This window comes from Myotis nattereri, assembly GCF_964212035.1.
Source record: "Myotis nattereri genome assembly, chromosome: 5".
In the NCBI taxonomy this organism is placed as follows: domain Eukaryota; kingdom Metazoa; phylum Chordata; class Mammalia; order Chiroptera; family Vespertilionidae; genus Myotis; species Myotis nattereri.
This window is the reverse complement of record NC_138080.1, coordinates 10,579,109-10,606,140: the sequence shown is the minus strand read 5'-3', so window position 1 is coordinate 10,606,140 and position 27,032 is coordinate 10,579,109. Positions and strand designations below refer to the sequence as shown.

At 42.7% G+C, this 27,032-nt stretch overlaps 1 protein-coding gene and 1 pseudogene across 9 annotated transcripts; one reads left to right on the top strand and one right to left on the bottom strand.

Moving 5' to 3' along the window:
* The first annotated feature begins 19,177 nt into the window (after positions 1–19,177).
* Positions 19,178–22,247, top strand: LOC308520430 (CD209 antigen-like protein 2). 8 transcript variants are annotated; one of them, XM_081092983.1, is made up of 8 exons: positions 19,219–19,255; positions 19,441–19,518; positions 19,616–19,729; positions 20,042–20,101; positions 20,384–20,449; positions 20,700–20,851; positions 21,273–21,385; positions 21,777–22,247. In XM_081092983.1, exons 3-8 carry the CDS (start codon positions 19,702–19,704, stop codon positions 21,916–21,918), a joined length of 561 nt encoding a protein of 186 aa, XP_080949109.1. In that variant the 5' UTR covers positions 19,219–19,255; positions 19,441–19,518; positions 19,616–19,701; the 3' UTR covers positions 21,919–22,247. The 8 variants fall into 8 exon arrangements, with proteins under 8 accessions (XP_080949107.1, XP_080949109.1, XP_080949105.1 ...); XM_081092979.1 differs by having other exon boundaries at positions 19,225–19,275; positions 19,643–19,729; XM_081092978.1 differs by having other exon boundaries at positions 19,225–19,275.
* A 2,063-nt stretch (positions 22,248–24,310) lies between these two features.
* On the bottom strand, positions 24,311–24,672 carry LOC308520325 (eukaryotic translation initiation factor 1-like; annotated as a pseudogene). The gene has a single exon. The product of its transcript is annotated as a eukaryotic translation initiation factor 1-like (transcript).
* Between the last annotated feature and the right edge of the window lie 2,360 nt (positions 24,673–27,032).

Below are 27,032 nucleotides of genomic sequence, written 5' to 3'. Positions count from 1 at the left end.
GGTTGAGTGTTGACCTATGAACCAGGAAGTCATGTTTCGATTCCCAGTCAGGACGCGTGCCGGGGTTTTGGACTCAATCCCCAGTAGGGAGTGTGAGGAGGCAGTCAAGCAATGATTCTCTCTCATTGGTGTTTCTAGCTCTCTTCCTTCCTCTCTGAAATAAATAAAAATACATTAAAAAACAAAAGAAGTAAGACCAATTATTTGCCCGGCCGATGTGGTTCAGTGGATTGCACTTGGTCATCCCATGCACCAAGAGATCACTGGTTTGATTCTGGGTCAGGGCACGTGCCGGGGTTTAGGGCTCGAGCCCCAGTAGGGGACATGCAGGATGGATGTTTATCTCTCATTGATGTTTCTATCTCTCCCTCTCCCTTCCTCGCTACCTAAAAATCAATTAAAAACATTAAAAAAAAAACCCTAGTAAACATAAGTTTAGTTAATGTTTCCTGGAGTTTTATGAGTTGTCCTAACAAATTATTGGACTGAGGAGGGTGACATGACAACCTCTGATTTATAGCCAGTCCATCGGAAATATGGGTGGCCTGGACTTTCAATTGGTGTCTGAAATTGGGGACAGTCTTGTGGGACTGAGGGATCTGTTAAAAACAAGACAACAGACCCCAAATGGAATCGCTTATGCTAAGCTCTATGTCACCAAACTGAGACTTAAGTTAATGACAGTTTCGTCTCTCCCAGAAATGGAATCTTAACCAAGAATCGCCTGATCAGCACTAGCCATCCCCTGTAGGGAAAGTAACCTTGCAATAACCAACCCACTTTTTCTGCATTGTACAACTTCCTTGTTTCTGTTCCCCTCTCTCTAAAATCTCTTGCTTTGCATAGCTCTTCAGAGCTCTAACTGCTAGATTAGATGCCATTTGATTCACAAATCATTGAATAAAGCCAATAAGATCATTAAAATTCACTCAGTGGAACTTTTTTTTTTTTAATCCTCACCCGAGGATGTTTTTCCATTGATTTTTAGAGAGAGTGGGAGAGGAAAAGACAGAAATATTGATGTGAAAGAAACACATCGATTGGTTGCCTCCTGCATGTGCCCTGACCAGGACCCAGGCCATGGAGAAGCCTGCAACCAAGGTACATGCCCTTGACCAGAATCGAACCTGGTGTCCTTCAGTCCACAGGTTGACACTCTATCCACTGAGCCAAACCGGCTAGGGCTCAGTTGAATTTTTAAAATAGCTCTGATGCTATAACCAGGTTGATAATGTCGGAATTGACTTAAATTTGTAGGACATCCAGTCAGTGATGGCTGAGAATTTTAGAATTGCTTGGTGATATAGGAAAACATGCCAGAACTTCCAGAAGGTTACATTCTAGGGCAAGGGTTACATTCTGAAGAATGAAGTGTTGAAATGGGGTGGAGGAAGGAGTGTTTCTGTTAGAGTGGTCAGCACCTGCAAAGATTAGGAAATGAAAGAGAATGTGACTCCCTAGAGGAACTGAAAGTTTTCAGCAGGACTCTAGGGCCTTAGGAATTAAAACTAGATGGCTAGTTTGGGATCTAATTACAAGGTATGGAATACCAGGCAGAAGGGTTAATAATGAATTTGGTAGGAATAGTACACCCAAGAGAGAGTATCATCTTTGGCCTTCCTGAGGGATTGATGTTCCAGTTTTGCTGATGTGCCTCTGGAGATAGAAAAGCCACCACCACCTCAGGAAGTTCAGCCAAGCACAAAGAGTATGCGAAATCAGACAGACCTGGCTGGGGACTCTAGCTCTGCCTCAAGCCATGCAGCCAGGAGCAGCTCTTCTCAACTCTCTGAGCCTTAGTTTCCCCAATGTGATATGGGACACAGACTGTCTTAATCCATTCAGGCTGCTATAACAAAATACCATAGACTAGGTGGCTTAAATAACCAACATTTAGTCTTTACAGTTTTGGAGGTTGCAAGTCTGAGATTAAGGCACTGGCAGATTCCATTTGTGGTGAGAATCCTCTTCCTGGTTCATAGACAGCCATCGCATTCATGACCTAGTCACTTCCAAATGCCCCACCCCCAAATACTATCACATTGGGGATTAGGTTTCATCATAGGAATTCTGGGAGGACACAAACATTTAGTCTTTGGCATAAAACTACCTCACAGGGCTGTCATGAGAAAGAACAGGTCCTTAGCACCAAACAGATGCCAAATAAAATTTGTTTCTTTCCCTCTTCTTAAAGGAATAAAACTCCTCCAGAAGACCTGTAACATATTTCCAAGTTGGATCTTGCACTGTCTGTTCAACAAATCCACCAGCACCACTCACTCTGGTCATGTCACCTCTTCTCCACCAAGAACATACAAACAAAAGTAATTCGTTTATTCATTTAACAAACACTGATGGAGTGCCTACTATGTGGTGGGCAGTGTTCTTTACAGTGGGGGTATAGCAGTGAAGAAAATAGACTCAGTCTCTTCCTTCTGAACAGCCAGTCCCCAGCTCTTTTTATAAAAACAGTTGATCCTTGAACAACACAGAGGTTAAGGGTGCTGACACCCTACATAGTCAAAATCCACGGGTAACTTTGACTTTCCCAAAACTTCTAAGTTGCACCTAGATATCCATGGGGTTGGTTTCAAGATCCTTTGTGGATACCAAAATCCACAGATCCTCTAGTCTCTTATATAAAACTAGAGGCCCAGTGCATGAAATTTGTGCACAGGTGTGTGTGTGTGTGTGTGTGTGTGTGTGTGTCTGTGTGTGTGTCCCAGCCTGACCTGTACCCTGTCCAATCTGGGAGCCCTCAGGGGATGTCCTACTGATGGCTTAGGCCTGCTCCCAGTGGTCCTCTGCTCTCTGCAGGGTCTGTCTGCTCCACACCACAGCGACTGCCAAGCAGGCCATGCTGGGTGCTGCCTGCAGTCGGTGCTTGCCTGCTCCTGGGCCACCACAGCAATGGCCAAGCAGGCTGTGCTTGGAGCTGCCTGTGGGCTGCAGCGACGGCCAAGCAGGCAGTGCAGTGCTGGGAGCTGCCTCCTCCCTGCTGTCAGTCTCCACAGAGGCGATGAGGTTAATTTGCATACTCACTCCTGATTGGCTGGTGGGCATCATGAAGGTACGGTCAATTTGCATCTTTCTCTTTTATTAGGGTAGATGACATAGATCACCCTGGCCAGTGTGGCTTAGTTTGTGGGAGCATTACCTGATTCACCAAAAGGTGGTAGGTTTGGTTCCTGGTTAGGGCACATATCCAGGTTTTGGATTCAATCCCTGGTCAGGGCACATTTGGGAGGCAACTGATTGTGTTGTGTTGAAATTCAGCAAGATGCCACAGCCAGAGGGTCAAATTTGGGAGCTTTTATTTCAAAACTGACACGCCGGGACCACAAAGGGCTTTTTGCCACTCTAAACCTCGCGGTCCCAAACAGAAGTTAGGGGTAAGCTTATAAAAGCAAAAAGAGGAAAAAAACTCTAGGATTTGTGCTGTGAGATCCTATCTCAAGGCCTGGCCTGGTGCCAGCCCTGACAACTCTGTCTGGGAGAATTTTAGCGTATGGCCTTTTCAATACGGTTAAGCAAACAGGTCCTCCAATATAGACAATTTAAGAGGGAGCAGTGAGCAGACCATAAACTGATAAGAATGTACACCAGATTCCCGCCACAGGCTCAGATTTCCAGCCCCCCTCCCTTTTATTTTCCCATTATTCAAGCAAGCATATTTACAGAAGCTAGAAATAGCTTAGTTACTTACCTGATTTAGTTATACCCTGGAATTAACAGGTTAATGGACCATCTGTGCCTGAAAGTCAGTCCTAACAAAATTTATGGGAATAAAATGGAATGTTTATGGTTTAGATAGAGGGCAAGGGGACGGGACGGAGTCAGTTCTTTCAAGGCCCATTCTTTAATTGATTCTCTCTCTCTCTCTCTCTCTCTCTCTCTCTCTCTCTCTTCATTCCTCTCTCTAAAATCAATTAAAAAATGACCTAATAAAAATAATGGCATAGATCATTGCATACTGTCATTCCTCTGCCCCTGTGAACTCCCAACTGTTGATAAAAAACAGTACAGGTATTTATTGAAAAAAAAAATCCATGTGTAAGTGGACCCATGCAGTCAAACCCGAATTATTCAAGGGCCAACTGTAATTTAGTGAAACATACCCCTGTTCATTCACTGATATATCATCCGTGGTGTTTTCATGTTATAGTGGCAGAGTTGAGTAGATGTGGCAGAAACTGTATGGCCCACAAGGCCAAAAAATATTTTTTATCTGGTTCTTTTCAGAAACTGTTTGTCAACTCTTGGTTTAGACCAGTGGTCGGCAAACTCATTAGTCAACAGAGCCAAATATCAACAGTACAACGATTGAAATTTCTTTTGAGAGCCAAATTTTTTTAAACTTAAACTGTATAGGTAGGTACATTGTTATTAACTTAATTAGGGTACTCCTAAGGCTTAGGAAGAGCCACACTCAAGGGGCTAAAGAGCCGCATGTGGCTCGTCTAGACCCCCACGGGTCTAGACGGTTGCATTGTGGGGGACAGATAGTAAACAGATAAATTTTAAGCCTGAATTTGGGCCCTTCCCTCTCTTTCTTGGACTTCCCAAATATGAGACGCAATACTATCAGCCTCTACCCCCACTTTATTTTGAGCTAGTCTGAGTTGGGGGCAGAGAGGTGAATGAAAAACAATGTGCTTTCATGGTTTGAATCCATCTGTAGCAGGGACCATGGGCAGGTGAAGTAATCTTTGAGCCTGTTTGCTCATAGGTACAATGAGGACACTAATAGCTGTGTTATGGGGATTAACTGAAATCATGTCCAAAAAACATTCAGCACAAAAGAAGTGCTCTAGGAATGCTGGTAGGATTTCTGCCTCTGGTTAGAATGTAGAAGGACCCCAAAGACCCTCACTTCCATGGTGACAAGTAGAAAAAAACAGAGGAAAATCCATGCTTTACATCAGGGCTAGTTAAGATGATGAATGCAAGGAAGCCTTAATGAGATGGATTTCAGAGATAAAATGAGCCAAGAACAGTGGCAGCTTCCATACCAAGAAACAGGCAGACTCTGGCTCTGAGTATGGGTGGGCTTGCATGGATGGAGAGACCATTAGGGTTAGAGTAAATAAGTGTTCACAATGGTATTGGAGTCCAGTTCTTGTGAGGAGAGCATCCACATGAGAGGATGGCCTACTACTATGGGCTGTGAGATCACAAATGAGGTAAGAAGGAGAATAGTATGGGGGTCGTCTGCCTAGTGGGAGAGCTCAATGTCCAAGCACAGTGAGGTGGTATCCACACAAGGTAGGGGATTGTGATGAAAAAGGAGATTGGTTATATACAGGGGGATTGATTCAGGATTTTCAACATCAGAGAAGGATGTTACAAAGATGAATAGAGAAAAAATTACAATGAACTCTATTGTATTTAATTGAAAGTGTTGGTGTAAACTCATGCTCTTAAACATATATATAGAGATAACTAATGAAATTGAAGCAGTAATAAAAAAAACTCCCAGCAAACAAAAGTTCTGTATCAGATGGATTTACAGGCAAGTTTTACCAAACATTCAAAGAAGAGCTAACACCTATCTTCCTCAAACTATTAAAAAATCCAAGCTCTTTTTAGGAGGCCAGCATTATCCTAATTCCAAAACCAGATGAAGATACTACAAAGAAAGAGAATTATAGACCAATATCCCTGATGAACATAGATGCTAAAATCCTCAACAAAATATTAGCAAATCACATCCAGCAATATATGAAAAAGATCATATACCATGACCAAGTGGGATTTATTCTGAGAATGCAAGGCTGGTGCAATATTCACAAATCAATAAATGTGATCACATAAACAAAATGAAGGATAAAAGTCACACGATAATATCAATAGATGTAGAAAAATCATTTGACAAAATCCAATACCCATTTTTTATAAAAACTTTCAGCCAAGTGGAAACAGAGGGATCAACATAATGACAAACCTACAGCCAACATCATACTCAATGGGCAAAAACTAAAACAATTACCCCTAAGAACAGGAACAAGAGAGGAATGTCCACTTTCATCACTCTTATTCAACATAGTACTGGATGTTCTAGCCAGTGATCAGATAAGAAAAAAACATAAAAGGCACCCAAATTGAAAAGAAGGAAGTAAAACTGATATTGTACGTAGGAAACCCTAAAGACTCCACCAAAAAAAAACCCCACTTACCATTGCAACAACAACAAAAAGATACCTAGAAATAAACTTAGCCACGTAGATAAAAGACCTGTACTTGGAAAACTATAGGAAATTGAAAAAATAAATAGAGGAAGATATAAACAAATGGAAGCATATACCGTGTTCATGGATTGGAAAAATTAATGTCATTAAAATGTCCATACTACCCAAAGCAACCTATAGATTGAATGCAATCTATAATCTAAAATATCATCAGCATACTTCACAGATCTAGACAAATTCTCCAAAAATTTATATGAAACCAAAAAAGACCCCAAATAGCAACAGCATTTTTGATAATGAACAATAAGGTTGGAGGGATCACAATACAGATCTCAAACTCTACTGCAAAGACATTCTAATGAAAAACAGCCTGCTACTAGCACAGAACAAAGACCCCAGAAATTGACCCCTGCCACTATGGTCAATATTTGACAAAGGAGGCAAGAGCAAACAATGGAATAAAGATAGTTTCTTCAATATATGGTGTTGGAAAAGTTGGACAGGTGCATGCAAAAAAAAATGAAATTAGACCACCAACTTACACCATATACAAGAATAAATGCAAAATGTATTAAAGACAAATGTAAGTTGCAAAACTATAAAAAACCTAGAAGAAAAAATAGGCAATAAAATTTCAGACATCTCATGTAGCAGAATTTTCACCGATATATCTCCTAAAGCAAGAGAAACAAAGGAAAAAATAAACAAATGGAAATATATCAAAATAAAAAGCCTCTGCACAGCAAAATAAACCATCCTCAAAATGAAAAGGGAACCCACTGTATGGGGGAACATATTTGCCAATGATACATCTAATAAGGGGTTAATTTCCAAAGTAAACAGAACTCATACAACTCAACACCAGGGAGACAATTTAAAAAATGGGTAAAGGGCTTGAATGGATGCTTCTCCAAAGAGGACATAGAGATGGCCAATAGACATGAAACAACGCTCAACATCACTAATCATCAGAAAGATACAAATCAAAACCACAATAAGATATCACCTCACACCTGCCAGAATGGCTACAATTAATAAATCAACAACAACAAAAAAATGCTGATGAGGATATGGGGAAAAGGGAACCCTAGTACACTGCTGGTAGGAACACAGACTGGTGCAGCCACTATGGAAACAGTATGGAGATTCCTCAAAAAATTAAATATAGAACTGCTGTTTGATCTAGTGATCCCACTTCTGGGAATATATCCTAAAAATCCCAAAACTCCAATTAGAAAGAATATATGTACCCCTATGTTCCTAGCAGCGTTATTTACAATAGCTAAGATCTGGAAACAGCCCTAGTGCCCATCAGTAGATGAGTGGATAAAAAAACCTGTGTTACATTTACACAATGGAATACTATGTAGCTGTAAAAAGATGGATCTCATCCTGGAGAGTATTATGCTAAGTGAAATAAGCCAGTCAGAGAAAGATAAGTGTCATATAATCTCACTCATATGTGGAATATAATAAACAAAATAAAATAGACCCAGAGATATAGAAACATGGACCAGACTGATGAATTTCAGAGGGCAGGTGGATGTGGATGGGTGGATGGGGAGAGATTAACCAAAGAATTTATATGCATAGCCCATGGACACAGACAATAGTGTTATGAAGGCTTGGGGTGGGACAGGAACCAGGTGGAGGAGGGCAAAGGGGAGAAAATAGGGGACATTTGTAATACTCTCTGTTAGGGTCACTGAAGGAGGAACGCATGAGGCCAAAAGGGATAAAGAATTATGAATTTATTAGGTCCTCTGGAAAGCCTGATGGGCTGAGCCCCCAAATGGCCCCAGCACCCAAGGATGGGGACTCAGATTTTAAAGGACTCTAGGCAGGCTTTTTCTGGGTGGAGAATTCTCTGGGCAGGTCCTGAGGGGAAAGATAATGGTCTTAGCAAGTGGAATGTGGTCTTAGCAAGTGCTAAGCAAAAGGGAATGTCAGTTGTGCAGTGATATAAAGGTCAATTCCCAGGGGAGGGTGTGTCCCTTCAATTATTCGATCAGACCTAACACACTCAACAATAAAAATAAACAAAATATGCTAGAAAAAAACTATAGAGAAATATTTGTGTGTGTGTCTGTGTGTTCCCATTTATCTACGAGAGGTCCTGGTATGACTGGAAAGGGACTCTGCTCCTGAATGGGTCTACCTAGGGCCAGCCTGTAGTGTGTGGGTTCTTGACTTGGTGCAGGAAAAATTTCATGAGTCCAGGTGAATTTTAGAGGACGTTTATTAAAGCTGGTGACAGTGAAACAAGAAAGGACTGGGGAAATGAGGCTAGACTGATCTACTTGGCTCTTTGGGAAGTCAGAGAAAAGGGGCCTTGGGGACAGGTTCAGGGGGTTTATCTGGGATGAACTGCTGTTTCCCATTGCTGCCCAGGTTACAAACCTCGTGGGGTCCCTTAGAGTTTAGGAGATGCATACCTGTGGGGGAAGATGGGGTGGGAGGAGATGTGGGCGTGCTCCTGGAAGGAGAGCACAACTGGGTCCTTTGTCTTGAGGTTTTTATGTCTCTTGCAGGCAGGAATCTTAGGGGAGGCCTTAGGTGAGGGTTTGAGCAGAACATTCATCAGTTTTCTAGGTGTGCTCCTTCAGGGTTGTGGTCTCCACTGATTGGTGGGGTCGTTAGTCATTGCAGCTGGTCTTGGTGTCACCCACCTGGTTTTGCTGCTTTTCCAGGCCTAGCCTGGTTGGTGTTTTGTTTTTTTTTTTTAAAACAAATCCAAGCATACTGGAAATTTTATTTCGTGCAGACTTGACACAGCAGATCATTGTGGAGCAGTTAAACAATTCAATAAATGTTGCTGGGACAGTGGTAGATCTATATGGAAAAAATGAATTAAATCACGATCACACCACATACCCTGGTTGGTTTTAAGTATAGTATGGAATTCAGAAACCAAGACCTGGATGTTCAGTGTGTTTATTATTATTTAGGTATCACTGATCCCAGCGAGACAGATCAGTTCAGAGCCTGATATCCCTCCATGTTCTAGTTTTGCTTTCTTCTTCTTTGATGATGATGATGTTGATGACTCAGAAGATACTGAACATACTACAAAAGTGGAAAGTGCTTGTTTTTTTTGAACAGCTCCTGTTCTCTCAAAAGGCTTGGCTCCATAATGCTGAGCAAGGAGGGCCACCCCCACGCACCCTCTGCCTCTGCCAGCCACTCACACCGGCGTGGCTGCTGCTCTCAGCTCCTGGTCAGTGCGCCCGCAGGCCCTAACGCTCACCCAGCGTTGCCCCGCCAGGCCAGGCGAGGGTCTGTGGACTGGCAGCAAAGGGGGAGGGAACTCAGCCCTGATCCCTCATTCTTTTCCCACTCTCACTATTCTGGTAATTCTGCTTGTAATTGCATGGAGGACCCCTGCAACATGTACAGCATCTATAATGGTTACAGTCTGCTGCATATTTATTGCCTTGCACTGGAACTCCATCAGGGCTTGTAACATTTGCTGCCTCCATAACCTTTTCTCCTTCAACAAATCCTCTACATCTTCTACACTGCAATGGTAATTCCTGGGTTCATTCTTCTTTATGGCAGTCTGGTACACAAATACATCTTCCTTGGTGTCATTCCTGTTGATGAAACCACATCTGTTTCTTACATTAAACCATTTTACTGTTCCTCAAAACTTCTTTGTGATGACCCTTTTGTCCCTGTCAACAGGTGTGCTGATGTGAGGTCTCCCAGGCCACCGCTCTCTGTGCTGCTGCCTGTGGTGCTGGGCTGGTGTTGGCAGCAGTGAGGGTCGGGGTGGTAAGCAGCTGTTGGATATTGGTCTTGCTGCTCATGGTTGTGGTGATGGTGACTGGGGCCAGCTGCAACAGCTGTGGCTTCTCCAAGGGTGTGATGGTTACTAGGTCAGCAGTGGTGGTGGGGCTGCTCAGGGCCTTATAGGAAATCTTTTCTAAAGAATTAAAGAAAAGTCTGAGAACAATGTCACCAAATAGAGAATATCAATAAAGAGAGAAATTATAAAAATAAACCATATAGAAATTCTGGAGTTGTAAAGTACAATAACTGAAATAAAAATTTTACTAGAGTCCAATAGATTTGTTCAGGCGGAAGAAAGAACCAGTAAAATTTTTTAAATTTATTTTTATTTATTTATTTTTTTAATCTTTAATTTCTTTATTGGTTAAGGTATTACAAGTGTGTCCTCATCCCCCCCCCCCATTAACTCCCAACCTCCCCCCTCCGCCCCCCGCACTCAATGCTCTCATCCACCTGTTGTTCATGTCCATTGGTTTGGCTTATATGCACGCATACAAGTCCTTTGGTTGATCTCTTCCCATTACCCCCACCCTGCCCGACTTTCTCTCTGGGGATTGATAGTCTGATTGATGTTTCTCTGTCTTTGGATCTGTCCCTATTTATCAGTCTATGTTGTTCTCTATATTCCACAAATGAGTGAGATCATGTGGTATTTATCTTTCTCTGACTGGCTTATTTCACTTAGCATAATGCTCTCCAGTTCCATCCATACTGTTGCAAATGGCAAGAGTTCCTTCTTTTTTACCGCAGCATAGTATTCAATTGTGTAGATGTACCACAGTTTTTTAATTCACTCATCTGCTGATGGGCACTTAGGCTGTTTCCAAATCTTAGCTATGGTGAATTGTACTGCTATGAACATAGGGGTGCATATATCCTTTATGATTGGTGTTTCTGGTTTCTTGGGATATATTCCTAGAAGTAGGATCATTGGGTCAAATGGGAGTTCCATTTTTAGTTTTTTGAGGAAACTCCATACTGTTTTCCACAGTGGCTGCACCAATCTGCATTCCCACCAGCAGTGTAGAAGGGTTCCTTTTTCTCCACATCCTCTCCAACACTTGTTGTTTGTTGATTTGTTGATGATAGCCATTCTGACAGGTGTGAGATGATACTGCATTGTCGTTTTGATTTGCATCTCTGGTATAATTAATGACTTTGAGCATGTTTTCATATGTCTTTCGGCCTTCTGTATGTTCCCTTTTGAAAAGTGTCTATCTAGGTCCGTTGCCCATTTTTTGATTGGATTGTTTATCTTCCTATTGTTAAGTTGCATAAGTTCCCTGTAAATGTTGGAGATTAAACCCTTATTGGTGATATCATTGGCAAATATGTTCTCCCTTGCAGTGGGCCTTCTTGTTGTTTTGTTGATGGTTTCCTTTGCTGTGCAAAAGATTTTTATTTTGATGTAGTCCCATTTATTTATTTTCTCTTTAGTTTCCATTGCCCTAGGTGCAGTATCAGAGAAGAAATTCCTTCGGCATATGTTTGCTATTTCGCTGCCTGTGGATTCCTCTAGTATTTTTATGGGTTCCCGTCTTACGTTTAAGTCTTTTATCCATTTTGAGTTTATTTTTGTGTATGGTGTGAGTTGGTGGTCTAGTTTCATCTTTTTGCATGTATCTGTCCAATTTTCCCAACACCATTTATTGAAGAGGCTGTCTTGTCTCCATTGTATGCTCTTGCCTCCTAGTCGAATATTAATTGGGCAGAGTGGTTTGGATCAATTTCTGGGTTCTCTATTCTGTCCCATTGATCTATATGTCTGTTCTTGTGCCAGTACCAAGCTGTTTTAAGAACAGTGGCTTTGTAATACAGCTTGATATCTGGTATTGATCCCACCTACTTTGTTCTTTTTTCTCAGTATTGCTGCAGCTATTCGAGGTGTTTTTTTTATTCCAGATGAATTTTTAGAACGTTCGTTCTAGATCTGTGAAATATGCCATTGGTAATTTGATGGGGGATTGCATTGAATCTATAGATTGCTTTGGATAGTATGGACATTTTGATGATGTTGATTCTACCAATCCATGAGCACGGTATGTTCTTCCATCTGTTTATATCTTCCTCTATCTCTTTTTTCAGTGTCCTGTAGTTTTTCTCATATAAGTCTTTTACCTCCTTAGTTAAGTTTATTCCTAGGTATCTTAATTTTTTTGATGCGATGGTAAATGGGATTGCTTTCTTAGTCTCACCTTCTGTAAGTTCACTACTGGTGTAAAGAAATGCCATAGATTTCTTGGTATTAATTTTGTATCCTGCTACACTGCCAAATTCACTTATTAAGTCTAATAATTTTTTGATGGAGTCTTTAGGGTTCTGTATGTACAGTATCATGTCATCTGCAAATAAGGACAGTTTTACTTCTTCTTTTCCAATTTGGATGCCTTTTATTTCTTCTTCTTGTCTGATCACAATGGCTAGTACTTCCAGTACTATGTTGAACAGGAGTGGTGAGAGGGGGCATCCCTGTCTTGTTCCTGTTCTTAGGGGGAATGGTTTTAGTTTTTGCCCATTGATTATGATGTTGGCTGTGGGTTTGTCATATATGGCTTTTATTATGTTGAGGTATGATCCTTCTATTCCTACCTTGCTGAGAGTTTTTATCAAGAAAGGGTGTTGAGAATAGGGAAACCAAGATGGTGGCATAGGTAAACACTGGAGATTGCTGCCTTGCACAACCACTTCAAAAATACAACTAAAAGATGGAACGGACATCACCCAGATCCACAGGAAGGCTGGCTGAGGGGAAATTCTACAACTAGAAGGAAAGAGAAAAGCATACCGAGACTCAGAGGAGTCACGGTGCGGAAGTAAAATACTAAGGTGTGGAGGTGTGTGTGGAGGGGTCTGGTGGCTGAGGGAACGGTTGTTTGTTTCAATTGGGAGGGAGTTTTAGGCTCTGGGCTCCAGTTCAAGGCGAGTCTCTGGGGACCCAGACTCAAATGGGAGAAGCGGGACTGTCTGGCATCGGTCAGAACTTGAGGGCAGCTTTCTCTCCGAGGTACTTGCAGCGGTTGCTGGGACACTGAGAGGCAGAGCCTCTGGGGACGGGACTGAGAGCAGCCATAACTGCTCACTCAGCCTGCTCTGTTGATCCCCTGGGACCCGCCCTGCCCAAGCCCTGCACAGAGGCATTTGCTGGTTAGCCTAAGGCAAAGGCTAGATTAGCACCTCCCTAGAGGACAGAAGTTCTCCCACTGCAGACACAGCTGATTCTCACAGCCAGTTGGCCTGGAGGTCAAATCCCCCCCCAATGTTACCTACAACAATCAAGGCTTAACTACAACAAGACTGTGCACAAAGACCACTAGGGGGCGCACCAAGAAAGCATAAAAAATGCGGAGACAAAGAAACAGGACACAAATGACAGAAATGAAGGAAAGCAAAATGCTGGCTATAGAGTTCAAAACCACACTTTTAAGGTCTCTCAAGAACTGTTTAGAAGCTGCCGATAAATTTAGTAAGGCCCTTGGAAAAGACTGGTGAGACTGCCGATAAATATAGTGAGATCCTCAAGAAATCTAATGAGGCCCTCAACCAAAATGGCAGCTGTCTAAACTTCTTTGACAGAAAAGATCACTTGTTTATTCTCACACAAGGAACCAGGTAGCTCTGACGAGGCTGAGCCCTCATTCTGGGGTAATGAGGATGGCAGGGCTCCAGAGTCCTGGGGGAGTCCAGGTCTGGCCTCCAGCCTGCAAGGAGGGAAGAGGGTCTGGTCTCCAGTAGGGCTCAGAGGCCAGAAGGCAGTGGGAAGACATATGTGAAATGCTGAAAGAAAAAAACTGTCAACCAATAATTCCATATCCAGAAAAATGACATTATTCAGCCATAGAAAGGAATACAGTACTGTGACAACATTGATGAACCTTGAAGACACTATGCTAAATGAAAGAAGCCAGACACAAAGGGTATTGTATGATTCCATTTGTATGAAGTATACAAAATAAGTCAATTGATAGAGACAAAACACAGATTAGGTTTTTAGATTCTGGAGGAAGGTGGGAATGTGGAGCAACTGATTAAATGATATGAGGTTACCTTTTGGGGTGATGAAAATGTTCTGGAAAGGGCAACAAGAGAAAACCAAGATGGCGGCATAGGTAAACACCGGAATTTGCTGCCTCGAACAACCATTTCAAAAATACAATTAAAAGACGGAACGGACATCATCCAGAACCACAGGAAGGCTGGCTGAGTGGAAATTTTACTCAGGAAAGAGAAAAGCATTCCAAGACTCAGAGGAGGCTCAGTGCAGAAGTAAAATACTAAGGTGCGGAAATGCGTGTGGAGTGGGTTGGCGGCTGAGGGCGTGGTTTCAGGCTCTGAGCTCCAGTTCTTGGTGAGTCTCTAGGGACCCAGACTCATATGAGAGAAGTGGGACTGTCTGGCATCGGTCGGAACTCAAGAGCAGCTTTCTCTCGGAGAGGCTGGCAGGGATTTCCAGGATACTGAGAAGCCGAGACACCATAACTGCTAGCCCCGCCCTGTTGATCCCATGGACCGCCCCGCCCAAGCCCAGCAGGGAGGCTTTTTCTGGATAGCCTCAGGCAAAGGCTAGATTAGCACCTCCCTAGAGATCCAGGAGCCAGGAAACCCAGAGGTCAGAGTGGGACCATCCAGTTTGCAGCTCTGTGGAACCATAAAAGACACACTCAGGGGGCAGACTCAGTGAGCACCAAAGCCCCAGTGAAGCAAGTCTTACACCAGAGGGGTGTCTCCAGGACAGAAGTTCTCCCACTGCAGACACAGCTAATTCTCACAGCCAATTGGCCTGGAGGTCAATTCCTCTCAGTGATACCTACAACAATCAAGGCTTAACTACAACAAGACTGTGCACAAAGCCCACAAGGGGGTGCACCAAGAGTGTCCTCCTCAGGTAATTGGGGAGGCTGAACCTCTGGGCCCTAGAGGACACTTAGCACAGAAAACCACTTTATCAACACAGGGAAGCATAAAAAATGCGGAGACAAAGAAAAAGGACATAAATGACAGAAATGGAGGAAAGCAAACTACTGGATATAGAGTTCAAAACCACACTTTTAAGGTTTTTCAAGAACTTTCTAGAAGCCACCGATAAACTTAATGAGATCTACAAGAAATCTAATGAGACCCTCGATGTTGTGATAAAGGACCAACTAGAAATTAAGCATACACTGATTGAAATAAAGAATATTATACAGACTCCCAACAGCAGACCAGAGGAGCGCAAGAATCAAGTCAAAGATTTGAAATGCGAAGAAGCAAAAAACACCCAACCCGAAAAGCAAAATGAAAAAAGAATCCGAAAATATGAAGATAGTGTAAGGAGCCTCTGGGACAGCTTCAAGTGTACCAACATCCGAATTATAGGGGTGCCAGAAGAAGAGAGAGAGCAAGACATTGAAAACCTATTTAAAGAAATAATGACAGGAAACTTCCCCTATCTGGTGAAATAAATAGACTTACAAGTCCAGGAAGTGCAGAGAACCCCAAACAAAAGGAATCCAAAGAGGACCACACCAAGACACATCATAATTAAAATGCCAAGAGCAAAAGACAAAGAGAGAATCTTAAAGGCAGCAAGAGAAAGACAGTCAGTTACCTACAAGGGAGTACCCATACGACTGTCAGCTGATTTCTCAACAGAAACTTTGCAGGCCAGAAGGGAGTGGCAAGAAATATTCCAAGTGATGAATGCCAAGAACCTACAACCAAGATTACTTTATCCAGCAAAGCTATCATTCAGAATTGAAGGTCAGATAAAGAGCTTCACAGATAAGGAAAAGCTAAAGGAGTTCATCACCAGCAAACCAGTATTATATGAAATGCTGAAAGGTATCCTTTAAGAAGAGGAAGAAGAAGAAGAAGGTAAAGATACAAATTATGAACAACAAATACACATCTATCTACAAGTGAACCTGAAAATCAAGTGAATAATCTGATGAACAGAATGAACTGGTGATTATAAAAGAATCAGGGGCATAGAAAGAGAGTGGACTGGCTATTCTTGGGGAGGGGAAAGGGGTTAGGGGGATGCGGGAAGAGACTGGACAAAAATCGTGCACCTATGGATGAGGACAGTGGGTTGGGAGTGAGGGAGGAGGGTGGGGTGGGAACTGGGTGAAGGGAAGTTATGGGGGGTGGGGGAAAGAGGAACAAATGTAATAATCTGAACAATAAAACTTTAATTAATAATAAAAATAAATAAATAAATAAATAAATTTTTTAAAAAAGAAAGAAAATGTTCTGGAACTAGCTAGTGATGGCTGCACAGCATTTACAACCATATGAATGTACTAAATGCTATTGAAGTGTATAGTTTAAATGGTAAGTTTTATGTTATGTGTATTTTACCAATAAAAGAAATGAATGGAGTCTTTCAGGATGAAATATGAATCTAGACAATAATGTGAATCTACATGAAGAAATATAAAGTACCAATAAAGGTAACTACACAGGTAAATATAAAACATTTTTGTTTGTTATTCCTTCCTCCCCCATATGATTTAAAAAACAACTGTATAATGCAATAATTAGAAACCAAAGTTGATGAGCACACATGTATAAGGATGTAATTTGTGATAAAAGCAGCATAAAGGGCGGGAGAAATGAAACTATATAGGAGCAAAGTTTTGCATACTATTAAAAGTAAGTTGTTATTAATATTAACTAGATTGTTATAAATTAAGATGTTAAAAGTAATCCCAGGACAAACACTAAGGAAATAATTAAAAAATATGTAGTAAAACAAACAAGAGAATTTAAATGACACACTAGAAAATATCTATTTAATACAAAAGAAGATAGTAATGGAGGAACTGAAGAAGAAAAAGATATCTATATACATAAAAGCCTAATATGCAAATTGTCCCCTTGGGAATTTGACCGGGAGACTAGGAGTTTGATCACTCACTATGACTTGCACTGACCACTAGGGGATGGCATAGAAGAAAGGAAGGCCCGGGCCAGCAGCTGGCAGCCAGAAGACCTCAATCGCCTCTGATCGCCGGCCAGGCCTAGGACCCCACCCATGCACGAATTTCATGCACTGGGCCTCTAGTAGGGGATATAAAAGCCAAATAGCAAAATGGCAGATATAAACCTTTCCTTGTCAGTAATTACATTAAATATAAATGGATTAAACTCTCCAATTCAAAGGCAGAGATTGACAGAATGGATAAAAATGACCTAATTATATGCTGTCTATAGAGTACATAGATTTAGATGTGAGCAAAACCAACTCCATCTCTGCATCCAGATTTCATTTCATTTTTAAGTTTTATGCTGTGATCAACTTCACTATCCTTAACAAGCACATCAAAGCCTTCTAGTTGATGATTATATGTGCTCTTTATTTTTTATTTTTTAAATATATTTTATTGATTTTTTACAGAGAGGAAGGGAGAGAGATAGAGAGTCAGAAACATCAATGAGAGAGAAACATCGATCAGCTGCCTCCTGCACATCCCCCACTGGGGATGTGCCCTCAACCCAGGTATATGTCCTTGACCGGAATCAAACCTGGGACCTTTCGGTCTGCAGGCCAACGCTCTATCCACTGAGCCAAACTGGTTTTGGCTATATGTGTTCTTTAAAATGTAGCCATAAAATTTTGTTAGTAGTGGCCACAATGTCATGACAACAGATAAATATCAAACTGGTGATAGTACTGATTTAAGAAATCACCTGTCACAAGACCATCAGGAGGTATGGCACTACTGCATTCTCTGTCCCTTTGTCTTGTCAATCATCAGGACCTGAGTTATACTATAAAAAAGTACTGTGACAGGGGTCTGGTAGTAAAGATTAATTTTTAAAAAAATATATATTTTATTGATTTTTTTACAGAGAGGACGGGAGAGGGATAGAGAGTTAGAAACATCAATGAGAGAGAAACACCAATCAGCTGCCTCCTGCACACCTCCTACTGGGGATGTGCTCGCAACTAAGGTACATGCCCTTGACCGGAACCGAACCTGGGACCTTTCAGTCTGCAGGCCGATGCTCTATCCACTGAGCCAAACTGGTTAGGACATAAAGAATAATTTGCACAGACTGCTGGGTTGTCTGCTCTGCTCCAGCCTAATCTTCCTGTAAGTAAATAATACTATAATAAATTGGTATTTCTATGGAGTTGCCTGCTTTGTTCTTTGGTCTGAAGAGAACTTCTCCTTATAGTAGCCATTACACCTTTGCCCCACTATTGGACAAAGAAATTCACTTTAGATTAAAATTAAAGATAGTGTCCATCTGATGTGACTCAATGGTTGAGCATCAACCTATGAACCTGGAGGTCATGATTTGATTCCCCGTCAAGGCACATGCCCGGATTGTGGGCTCAATCCCCAGTGTGGGGCATGCAGGAGGTAGCCTATCAATGATACTCTCTCATCCTTGATATTTCTATCTCCCTCTCCCTTCCTCTCTGAAATCAATAATAAAAGTATATTTAAAAAATTAAAGATAGTAACATAAAACTGACTGAATCAGATAGGAAATCAGGAGTTCATACATAAATAAATTCAAAACTTGATACACATAGTTTCAAAGAAACTCTCTACAAGATAGTAATTACAAAATGGAAAGGGTACCTGCTTCGTGCAGTGGTTAAGCAGGGACTCAGAGGTCCACCTGCCTGGTTCTAACTCCCAGCCCATCACTTACAGGCTGTGCGACCTCAGGCAGTTTCTGCCCTCTCTATTTCTGTCCTCATCTCTAAAGCAGGACAATAACGACCTTTTTCTGTCAGTGCTCCTCAGCCGAAGACCACCAGGAGCACACCTGTGGTTTCTTATTTGTTGCAGCAAGGTAGAATGCACAGCACAGGGTTCTGGGGTGTGTATGTGCTAAGTGCCATTTCTACTGAGTATTTATCATTGAGATAGGAAATTTATAACCATTACTAGTGCACTGTATTAGACTTCACATTAACAGTATGAAGCAGAGTAATTGTCCCATTTTACAGATGAGGAAACTGAGGCTTTGATAAGGTGGGGCCGAAGTTCCCAGGATTAGGTGGGGGTTGGAGCAGTGCCTTTTGACACTAGCATTGACCTCAAGCTTCTGCCCCACCCTAAATGACTTCTCTCATAGCTGTGTCAGGCATTTCATCTCTACCCCCAACTTTTCCAAGAGGAAGTGGTGTCCCCACATAGTTCCTCATTCTTCTTCCTGACTTTGGGAGGAATAGCCCCTGGAGGGGCTGCTGAGGAAATTCATGAGGTTATAAAAACCATAGTCCAGGGAGGAGCTGGACAGAAGAACAGAGGGGAGAAGAGGATGGCAGAGATGTGTGTCCCCAAGGAACCAGGTGGCCCTGATGAGGCTGAGCCCCCATTATGGGGTAATGGTGGGGAGGCCAGGGCTCCAGGGTCCTGGGGGAGTCCAGGTCTGGCCTCCAGCCTGCAAGGAGGGAAGAGGGTATGGTCTCCATTAGGGCTTTGAAGCTCAGATGAATACATTCTGTCCTGTTCAGAGGAGAGGGAGATATTTCAAGGCCAGAGATCACCTGAGAAAGACCTTGGGCTGTTGAGGATCTCAAGAAGTTTGCCAGGTACTGGGATGGGTGGTTCAGGAGCAAGCACTTGGGGAAGGGGGCAGCTGGGAGGCCACCTCCAGCATGGGTGGGTTGAGGCATGTTCTGTCCCTAGATCCCAGCTCTGCCCATTCTGTAACAGAGTGTCTAACCCGGGCCCCTCTGCTTCTGATACTGCTCCTCATCTCTTTGGGTCTCTTCATGCTCATGCTGATCACCCTGATTCAAGGTGAGTTTGGGGCTAGGGGCTGGGAGTCCTGAGCCTCTTGGGGTTTTCCCTCTGGGTTGGTCTTTTCCCTTTTCCACAGTCCTCAAAACCACTAGGGCTGGGATATTTGGACTCTTTGTCATCTCCTGTGTGACTGTGGGCTGGTTACTACCTCTCTCTGAGCCCTTTTCCTTATCTGTGAAATGCAGCTCATTTTCCTCCAGGTGGGTTTATGGAGCGAGGGTTAGGTTCTCAGATCTTGAAACCAAAGGTGTCACAGGATCAGACATACTGTAGGCACTCAGTTAAGGGGAATTCTCTGCTCTTTTGTAGTCTCCAGGATCCAACAATCCCTGCCAAGAGAGGTGGATGATCAGGAGAGCCACAGCCCGGGTGAGGGGTTGGAGGCTGGGTTCTGGAATGGGAAGGGCTCTGAGCTGCGTGACCTTGGACGAGCCACCGCTGTGAGGTAGAGGGCAGGCAGGAGTGGGGGAGGAGATTGGATCCCTGTGTGAGGTCCGGGGGGCCAGGATGTTGGGCAAGTCACTGCCTAAGGCTCACTTTTCTTGTTTGTATAATGGGCTGTTGCGGTTACCATGAGATGCAGAAATCATGGGGCCCTCTCTGCACCAAGCACACAGTAGGTGCTTAATAACTGAAGTCTTCTTCTTTCAGTGGTTGTTTTGCAATCAGACCTGGAGGAGATCCTCCATCAGCTGAGCAAGATGAATGCCACCCTGAGTAAGGTTCAGACATCAAGGTCAGGAGGGAGTTGGGGGGTTATAGGTGGGGCTGAGGCTCACCTCCCATGGCTGCCATTCTGAAAATGGCAGGGAAGAATGGGATCTTTCTCATGGGTTTCTTGGAGACTGAGCTGATAGCTGGACAAAGGGGCCTGGCCCTGGATTTCCCATATCTGATGCCGTGTTGGGGGCCTGGGAGCCTAGCAACCTGTCTCCCCAACTGTCCCAACCTCGTCCCTGCTCCCCAGCTGGCCTGTGCCGTCGCTGCCCCTGGAATTGGGACTTCTTCCAGGGAAGCTGTTATATCTTCTCCAAGATTCAGAGCACCTGGGATGCTTCTGTCTCTGCCTGTGAGGACATGAGGGCCCAGCTAGTGGTCATTAACAATGCTGAGGAGCAGGTATGCCAGGCAAGGGTCCTGTCTGGGGCTGGGCCAGGTCAACACAAAGCCTTCTGCCACTCTCTTCTGCCCTTTGAGAGATGGAGGTTTGGGGGTGATGCAGTCAGGGAAGGCTTTCTGGAGGAGAAACCATGATGGACTTGGGAAGGTCATGTAAAAGTGCTGTCTATGTATGTAAAGAAAGGAAACTCAGAGTAATTTCTCCCTTGACACATAAGTGAATTGAGACATAAATTAATACATTTCCACACATCCACAGCATTAATGCACATGTGAATGCATACAACTTAAGTAGGGGATAAAGTCTAGGACACAGAAAGACTTCTGTGGGAGGCAGGGGACCATGAGAATGTGGGCAGACATGGGATGGGTGGCCTTCACTAATCTTCCTCCTGATACCCCATGCCTCCCTCACCTTCAGAAATTCCTGAAATCTTGGGATATCAGAAATGATAAAAGCACCTGGATCGGCCTCAGTGACAAACACAATGAAGGGTCCTGGCAATGGGTGGACAACACACACTTGCATCTCAGGTGACTTGCCAGCGACAATGGCCTTGGAGTGGGAGGGTAGGGAAGAGACCTGCACCTAAAGCCAGGGTTGCTCAGACTCTGGGGTTGGAAAGTATCACCCAAAAAAGTGGCTTGAGAGGCAGAGTCCTGAGTCCACCATGGTGGGGTGGGGGATTTGATTCTCTAAGTCTATATATGGGCCCAGGAATCTGTGTTTTTATTTTGCTAGCACTGATTGAGGGAGGTGGTATTTGAACCCACATTTTGAAAACCCTGTCTCTGAATTCACCATCCTCTCTAGCTGATCCTTAGAAATTTGTTACCAAAGGCCATGGACCAGCTGGTCCAAGGGTGGGTTGGGGAGTTGGCTTTGGGTTGGGGAGGGAACTCATAGCTTTGATGATGTTCACAGCTTCTGGAAAAAAGGGGAACCTAACAATCAAGGAGAGGAGGACTGTGCGGAACTGTCCGGTGATGGCTGGAATGATAACAAATGTAGTGAAGAACACTTCTGGATCTGCGAGAAGCCCCCAGCTCTGTGCCCAGGCCTCTGAGGGCCACTGTCCCCCACTCTCACCCCTGCACCCTGTTCAGTCTCCAGGATCAGGCAATTTGGCCATATACTTTGCTAGGTCCTCTCTGGTCCCACCCACTTTTGTTTTTATTCCTCCTGAACTGAAATCTTTGAGATCTTGAGATTCTGAGAACCCTTTCTCCCTCCAAAGGCTGTAGACGATCTCTCTTCTATTAATAGTCTTAGTGCCCCCAGTCAGCCCGCACGACATCCTCTTAATAAAGTCACACACTGCATTATGCCTGCATTGAACTTACTTGCCAATGTTTTAGTTACTACAGTTCTATAATATAGTTGATTTACACCACGACATTGTCTTCTCTTAATGTTTCTTTCTACTACTCGCATTTTATTTCCTAGAAACAATTCTGAATCAGTTTGTAATTTTGGTTAGGGAATATACATGTGTGTGTATATGTCTGTCTGTCTATTTACTCATTCATTCATGAACCAGTTATTTATTCAGGTACCTTTAAAATATTCTTCAGCAAAATTTTATGATTTTCTTTGTATGCATTTTGAAAAAACATTATTTCAGGTATGTGCATTCGTTTTCAGTTGATACTGTACCAAATCACCACAAACTTACTGACATAAGACAATTCAAATTCATTATCTTATAGTTCTGGAAGTCAGACCCAAACGAGTCTCATGATGTTGAAATCAAGGTGTTGACAGGGCTGTGTTTCTTTCTGGAGGTTCTGGGGGACAATGTGTTTTCTTGCTTTTCCCAGCTGCTTGAGGCGGCCTGCACTCCTTGGCTGGTGGCCCCTTCCAACACCTTCAAAGTCAACAACGACATGGATCTTTCTTACTTTGCACTGCTCAAACACTGACCCTTTGCCTCCTCGTCCACATTTAAGGGACCTTTGCTATTACATTGGGGCCACTGGATAATTTCATATGACCTTACTATTTTAAGGTCAGTGGATTAGGAACCCTAATTCTATTGAAGTATAGTCACCTCAACCTTGGGTAAAAATTGCTGTTTAAAATTTTAACCCTGCTACTCTGTAAACATTTGCTTACTTAAATAATAGGTAAAATAAAACTACTCCCCACTCCAGAGAGGCCATAAAATATGCCCCAGACAGAGTTGTCAGTGCTGGCGCCAGGCCAGGCCCTGAGATATGGTCTCACAGCTCTGTCCCAGCAAACAGGACTTTTCTCAGAAGGTCCGGAAGTCTCATTCCAAATTTGGAAAACAAAGAGCTGAAAAACATATAAATGGAAAAGACTTCCACTATATTGGGCCCCAGAATTTGAGAAGCAAGAGTTCCTCTGGGCCTGCTAAGGCTAGCAAAACTGAATAGGACTCCAAATAAATTTGGCTTATTGATTAAGGCATCTTCTGATTTATAGTATAACACTATCTGCAACCTTCACTCTCATTTTTCCATGTCGCTAACACATCCACAGGTTCTGGGGATTAGGACATGGGCATTTTTAGGGGAACATTATTCTGCTCACCATATTGTGTTATTATTGTTGTGCTGAATGGGATACATCTCAATGACAGATGTGAATTAGGGGACAAGAACCCAACACTCTCTGCTCTTGACCTAGAAAACTCCGAGGCATGTTGCACATGATTGCCCCAGATGCCTTTAGCAGTCACCTGCTCAATAATGCCAATTCTTTCTTATGGTGTCCTCTCTTCCCTGTGTCACTTTCCTACTTCCCTCCTGGTGTTGTCTGAGGATGATACTGCTTGCATTGAAATCCTTGTCTTCAGTATCCAGGGGAACTGAAGTAAATTCAGGTTGTGTTCATGTGTTTTTTCTGAATGGTGGGTTAGAACCACGCCTGATGAATGGATGGGCAGAGACTGGATGAACCATGTCATTTCCAGACTGGGATATCTATCTATCTATCTATCTATCTATCTATCTATCATCTATCAATCTATCATCTATCTATCTTCTATTATCTATCATCTATCACAGTGATGGTGAACCTATGACAAGCGTGTCAGAGGTGACACACGAACTCATTTTTCTGGTTGATTTTTCTTTGTTAAATGGCATTTAAATATATAAAATAAATATCAAAAATATAAATCTTTGTTTTACTATGGTTGAAAATATCAAAACATTTCTATATGTGACATGGCACCAGAGTTAAGTTAGGGTTTTTCAAAATGCTGACACGAAGAGCTCAAAAAGTTCACCATCACTGATTTATCATCTATCTATCTTTATGGCTCTTTTTAGCTTATTGCATGAAGGAGTTACACTAGTCCAAGTTAAAAGCAGACCCAAAATGGTTACATTATACAAACTGTGAGTTTTTAAACTTTTGACAAGGGACAGAAGGGAAATGCTACTCATTGCAAGGAAACCTTCACTTACGCTTCAGTGAGCCAAAAGCACTTAAAACCCAGGAACCTTCAGCTGGTGTCCTTCGCCAGTCCAATCTCCATGAGGGACTGGCATATGTTCTTACACTGGTCACCCTGTAGCTGAATTACTTCTCCATATTCTATATGCTCAATTACAGTACCATTGAAGGCAATTTTCTTCTTAAATGTCTCAACTAGTTTCTTTTGATTGTAATCATCATTGAGCCCTTGGACAATAGTAAGGGTCTTCTGCAATTTCTCTGTTGAATTCTTGAATGAGTATAATCTTCAGGGCTAGCTGGAAGTTCTGGAACAAAAGCAGTAACTTGGGTGTATCGCCCTACTTGCATCAGCAAAGGGGTTGAAAGAGTGGAGGTTCTGGATAGCGGACATATGACATGATTCCTTTTCCTTGGTAGAAACAGCTGGTGGAAGGCTGCAGCAGAGGGTGTGTGTGTGTGTGTGTGTGTGTGTGTGTGTGTGTGTGTGTGTGTGAAGGAGCAGGCAGAACGCAAGGGGGGCGCAGAGGAAGGTTGCGGAGTTCTCAGCAGTGGCTCAGTGACTGGGGCCCAGATTGGGACATTTAAGAGTGACTAATCATTTTCTTGTACTCTCTTCTCCATGACCTCCTCCTGAAGTTCTGGAACAACAGCAGTTACTTGGGTGCAAGATAGTGTGGCCACATACTAAACTTAACAAGCTCAAGGGAGGCCTGTATGGCGGCCTTACAAACTCAATGACCTAAAGTAACCAATAGGATGGCTTTGTTACAAGCAGCTCAGAGACCCTAGAAAAGGTGTCACTGGACAGCCGCCTGAGTCAGAGAGAGAGGGCTATCCTCTTCCCGTTGTTGTCTTCTTGAGTAAATGAATTTAAATAATAGACTCTGATTGCGCTGTGATAATGCCAACTTATTAAAGCAAGCAATTTACTAAAGAGGGAAGGCAAGTGAATCTATTTCATTTCATCTGGCTTGGAGTGTAGATAGGTATCATTCAGCTAATTTGAGGAGCGAGTTGGGTGGGGGTTCAAGGCGTTATGTACCCTCCTGTCTATAGGTATCAAAATTCCCCTGTTGACTATCTTGGTATAGATTAATTCTCAAGTTCCCTTTTTACTTTGTTTTGGCCTTCCCAGAATTAATGAGAAGCACTTTGAGACGGCTGGCTTATTTGTTAAGGGAGTAAAAAAATATATATATATATAACTGCCTTGCCCACGCCCCCACCCCACCTTCTCCAAAAAATCCAAGAGGAAAGAACACTTCCAAGTTCTTTTAATGAGGCCAGCATGATCCCAGTTCCAAAACCAGATAAAGACACTACAAAGAAAGAGAATTACAGGCCAATATCCTGATGAACATAAATACTAAAATCCTCAACAAAATACTAGCAAATTGAATCCAGAAATATATTAAAAAGATCATACATCATGACCAAGTGGGCTTTATTCCAGGGATGCAAGGCTGGCGCAATATTCAAACCAATAAATGTGATACATCACATAAACAAATTGAAAGACAAAAAACACATGATCATATCAATAAACATAGAAAAAGCATTAGACAAAATCCAACACACATTTTTTTAAAAAATATATTTTATTGATTTTTTAGAGAGAGGAAGGGAGGGAGATAGTCAGAAACATCGATGAGAGAGAAACATCGATCAGCTGCCTCCTGCACATCTCCTACTGGGGATGTGCCTGCAACCCAGGTACATGCCCTTGACCGGAATCGAACCTGGGACCCTTCAGTCTGCAGGCAGACGCTCTATCCACTGAGCCAAACCGGCCTCGGCCAACACACATTTTTAAAATTTTTGTTTTGTATTTTTCTTTACACATGTCCCCTCCCCCAACCATTGATCCTCTCCATCCTGCCCCGCACCCTCCCAGGCCTTTAGCACCCTATTGTCTGTGTCCATGGGCTATGCATATATGCATACAAGGTCTTTGGTTGAGTACCTCCCATCTGCCCATCCTCCCCTACTTTCCTTCCAAGATTCTGCACTGTTTCATGCTTCCATGTCTCTGGACCCACTCCATTCATCAGTTTATTTTGTTACTTAGATTTCACATATGAGTGTGATCATGTGATACTTGTCTTTCTTCGACTGACCTATTTCACTTATCATGATACTTTCCAGGTCCCTCCATGCTGTCTCAAAGGGCAAGAGAATCTTCTTTTTTATTGCTGCAAAGTATTCCATGGTATAAATGTACCATAACTTTTTTATCCACTCATCTATTGATGGGCACGTGGGCTGTTTCCAGATCTTAACCATTGTAAACTGTGCTGCTATGAACATAGGGGTGCATACATTCTTTCTGATTGGTGTTTTGGGTTTCTTATGATATATTCCTAGAAGTGAGATCACTGGGTCAAATGGCAGTTCCATATTTAATTTTTTGAGGAAACTCCAAAAATTATTTCAACAGTGGCTGCACCAGTCTGCATCCCCACCAGCAGTGTACTAGGGTTCCCTTTTCTCCACATCCTCACCAGCACTTGTCATTTGTTGGTTTGTTGACGGTAGCCATTCTGACTGGTGTGAAGTGATATCTCATTGTAGTTTTAATTTGCGTCTCTCTGATGATCAATGACTTTGAGCATTTTTTCATACATCTCTTGGCCATCTGTATGCCCTCTTTGGAGAAGTGTCTATTTAGGTCCTTTACCCATTTTTTAAATTGGATTGTTCTTCCTTTTGTTAAGTTGTATGAGTTTCTTATATATTTTGGATATTAACCCT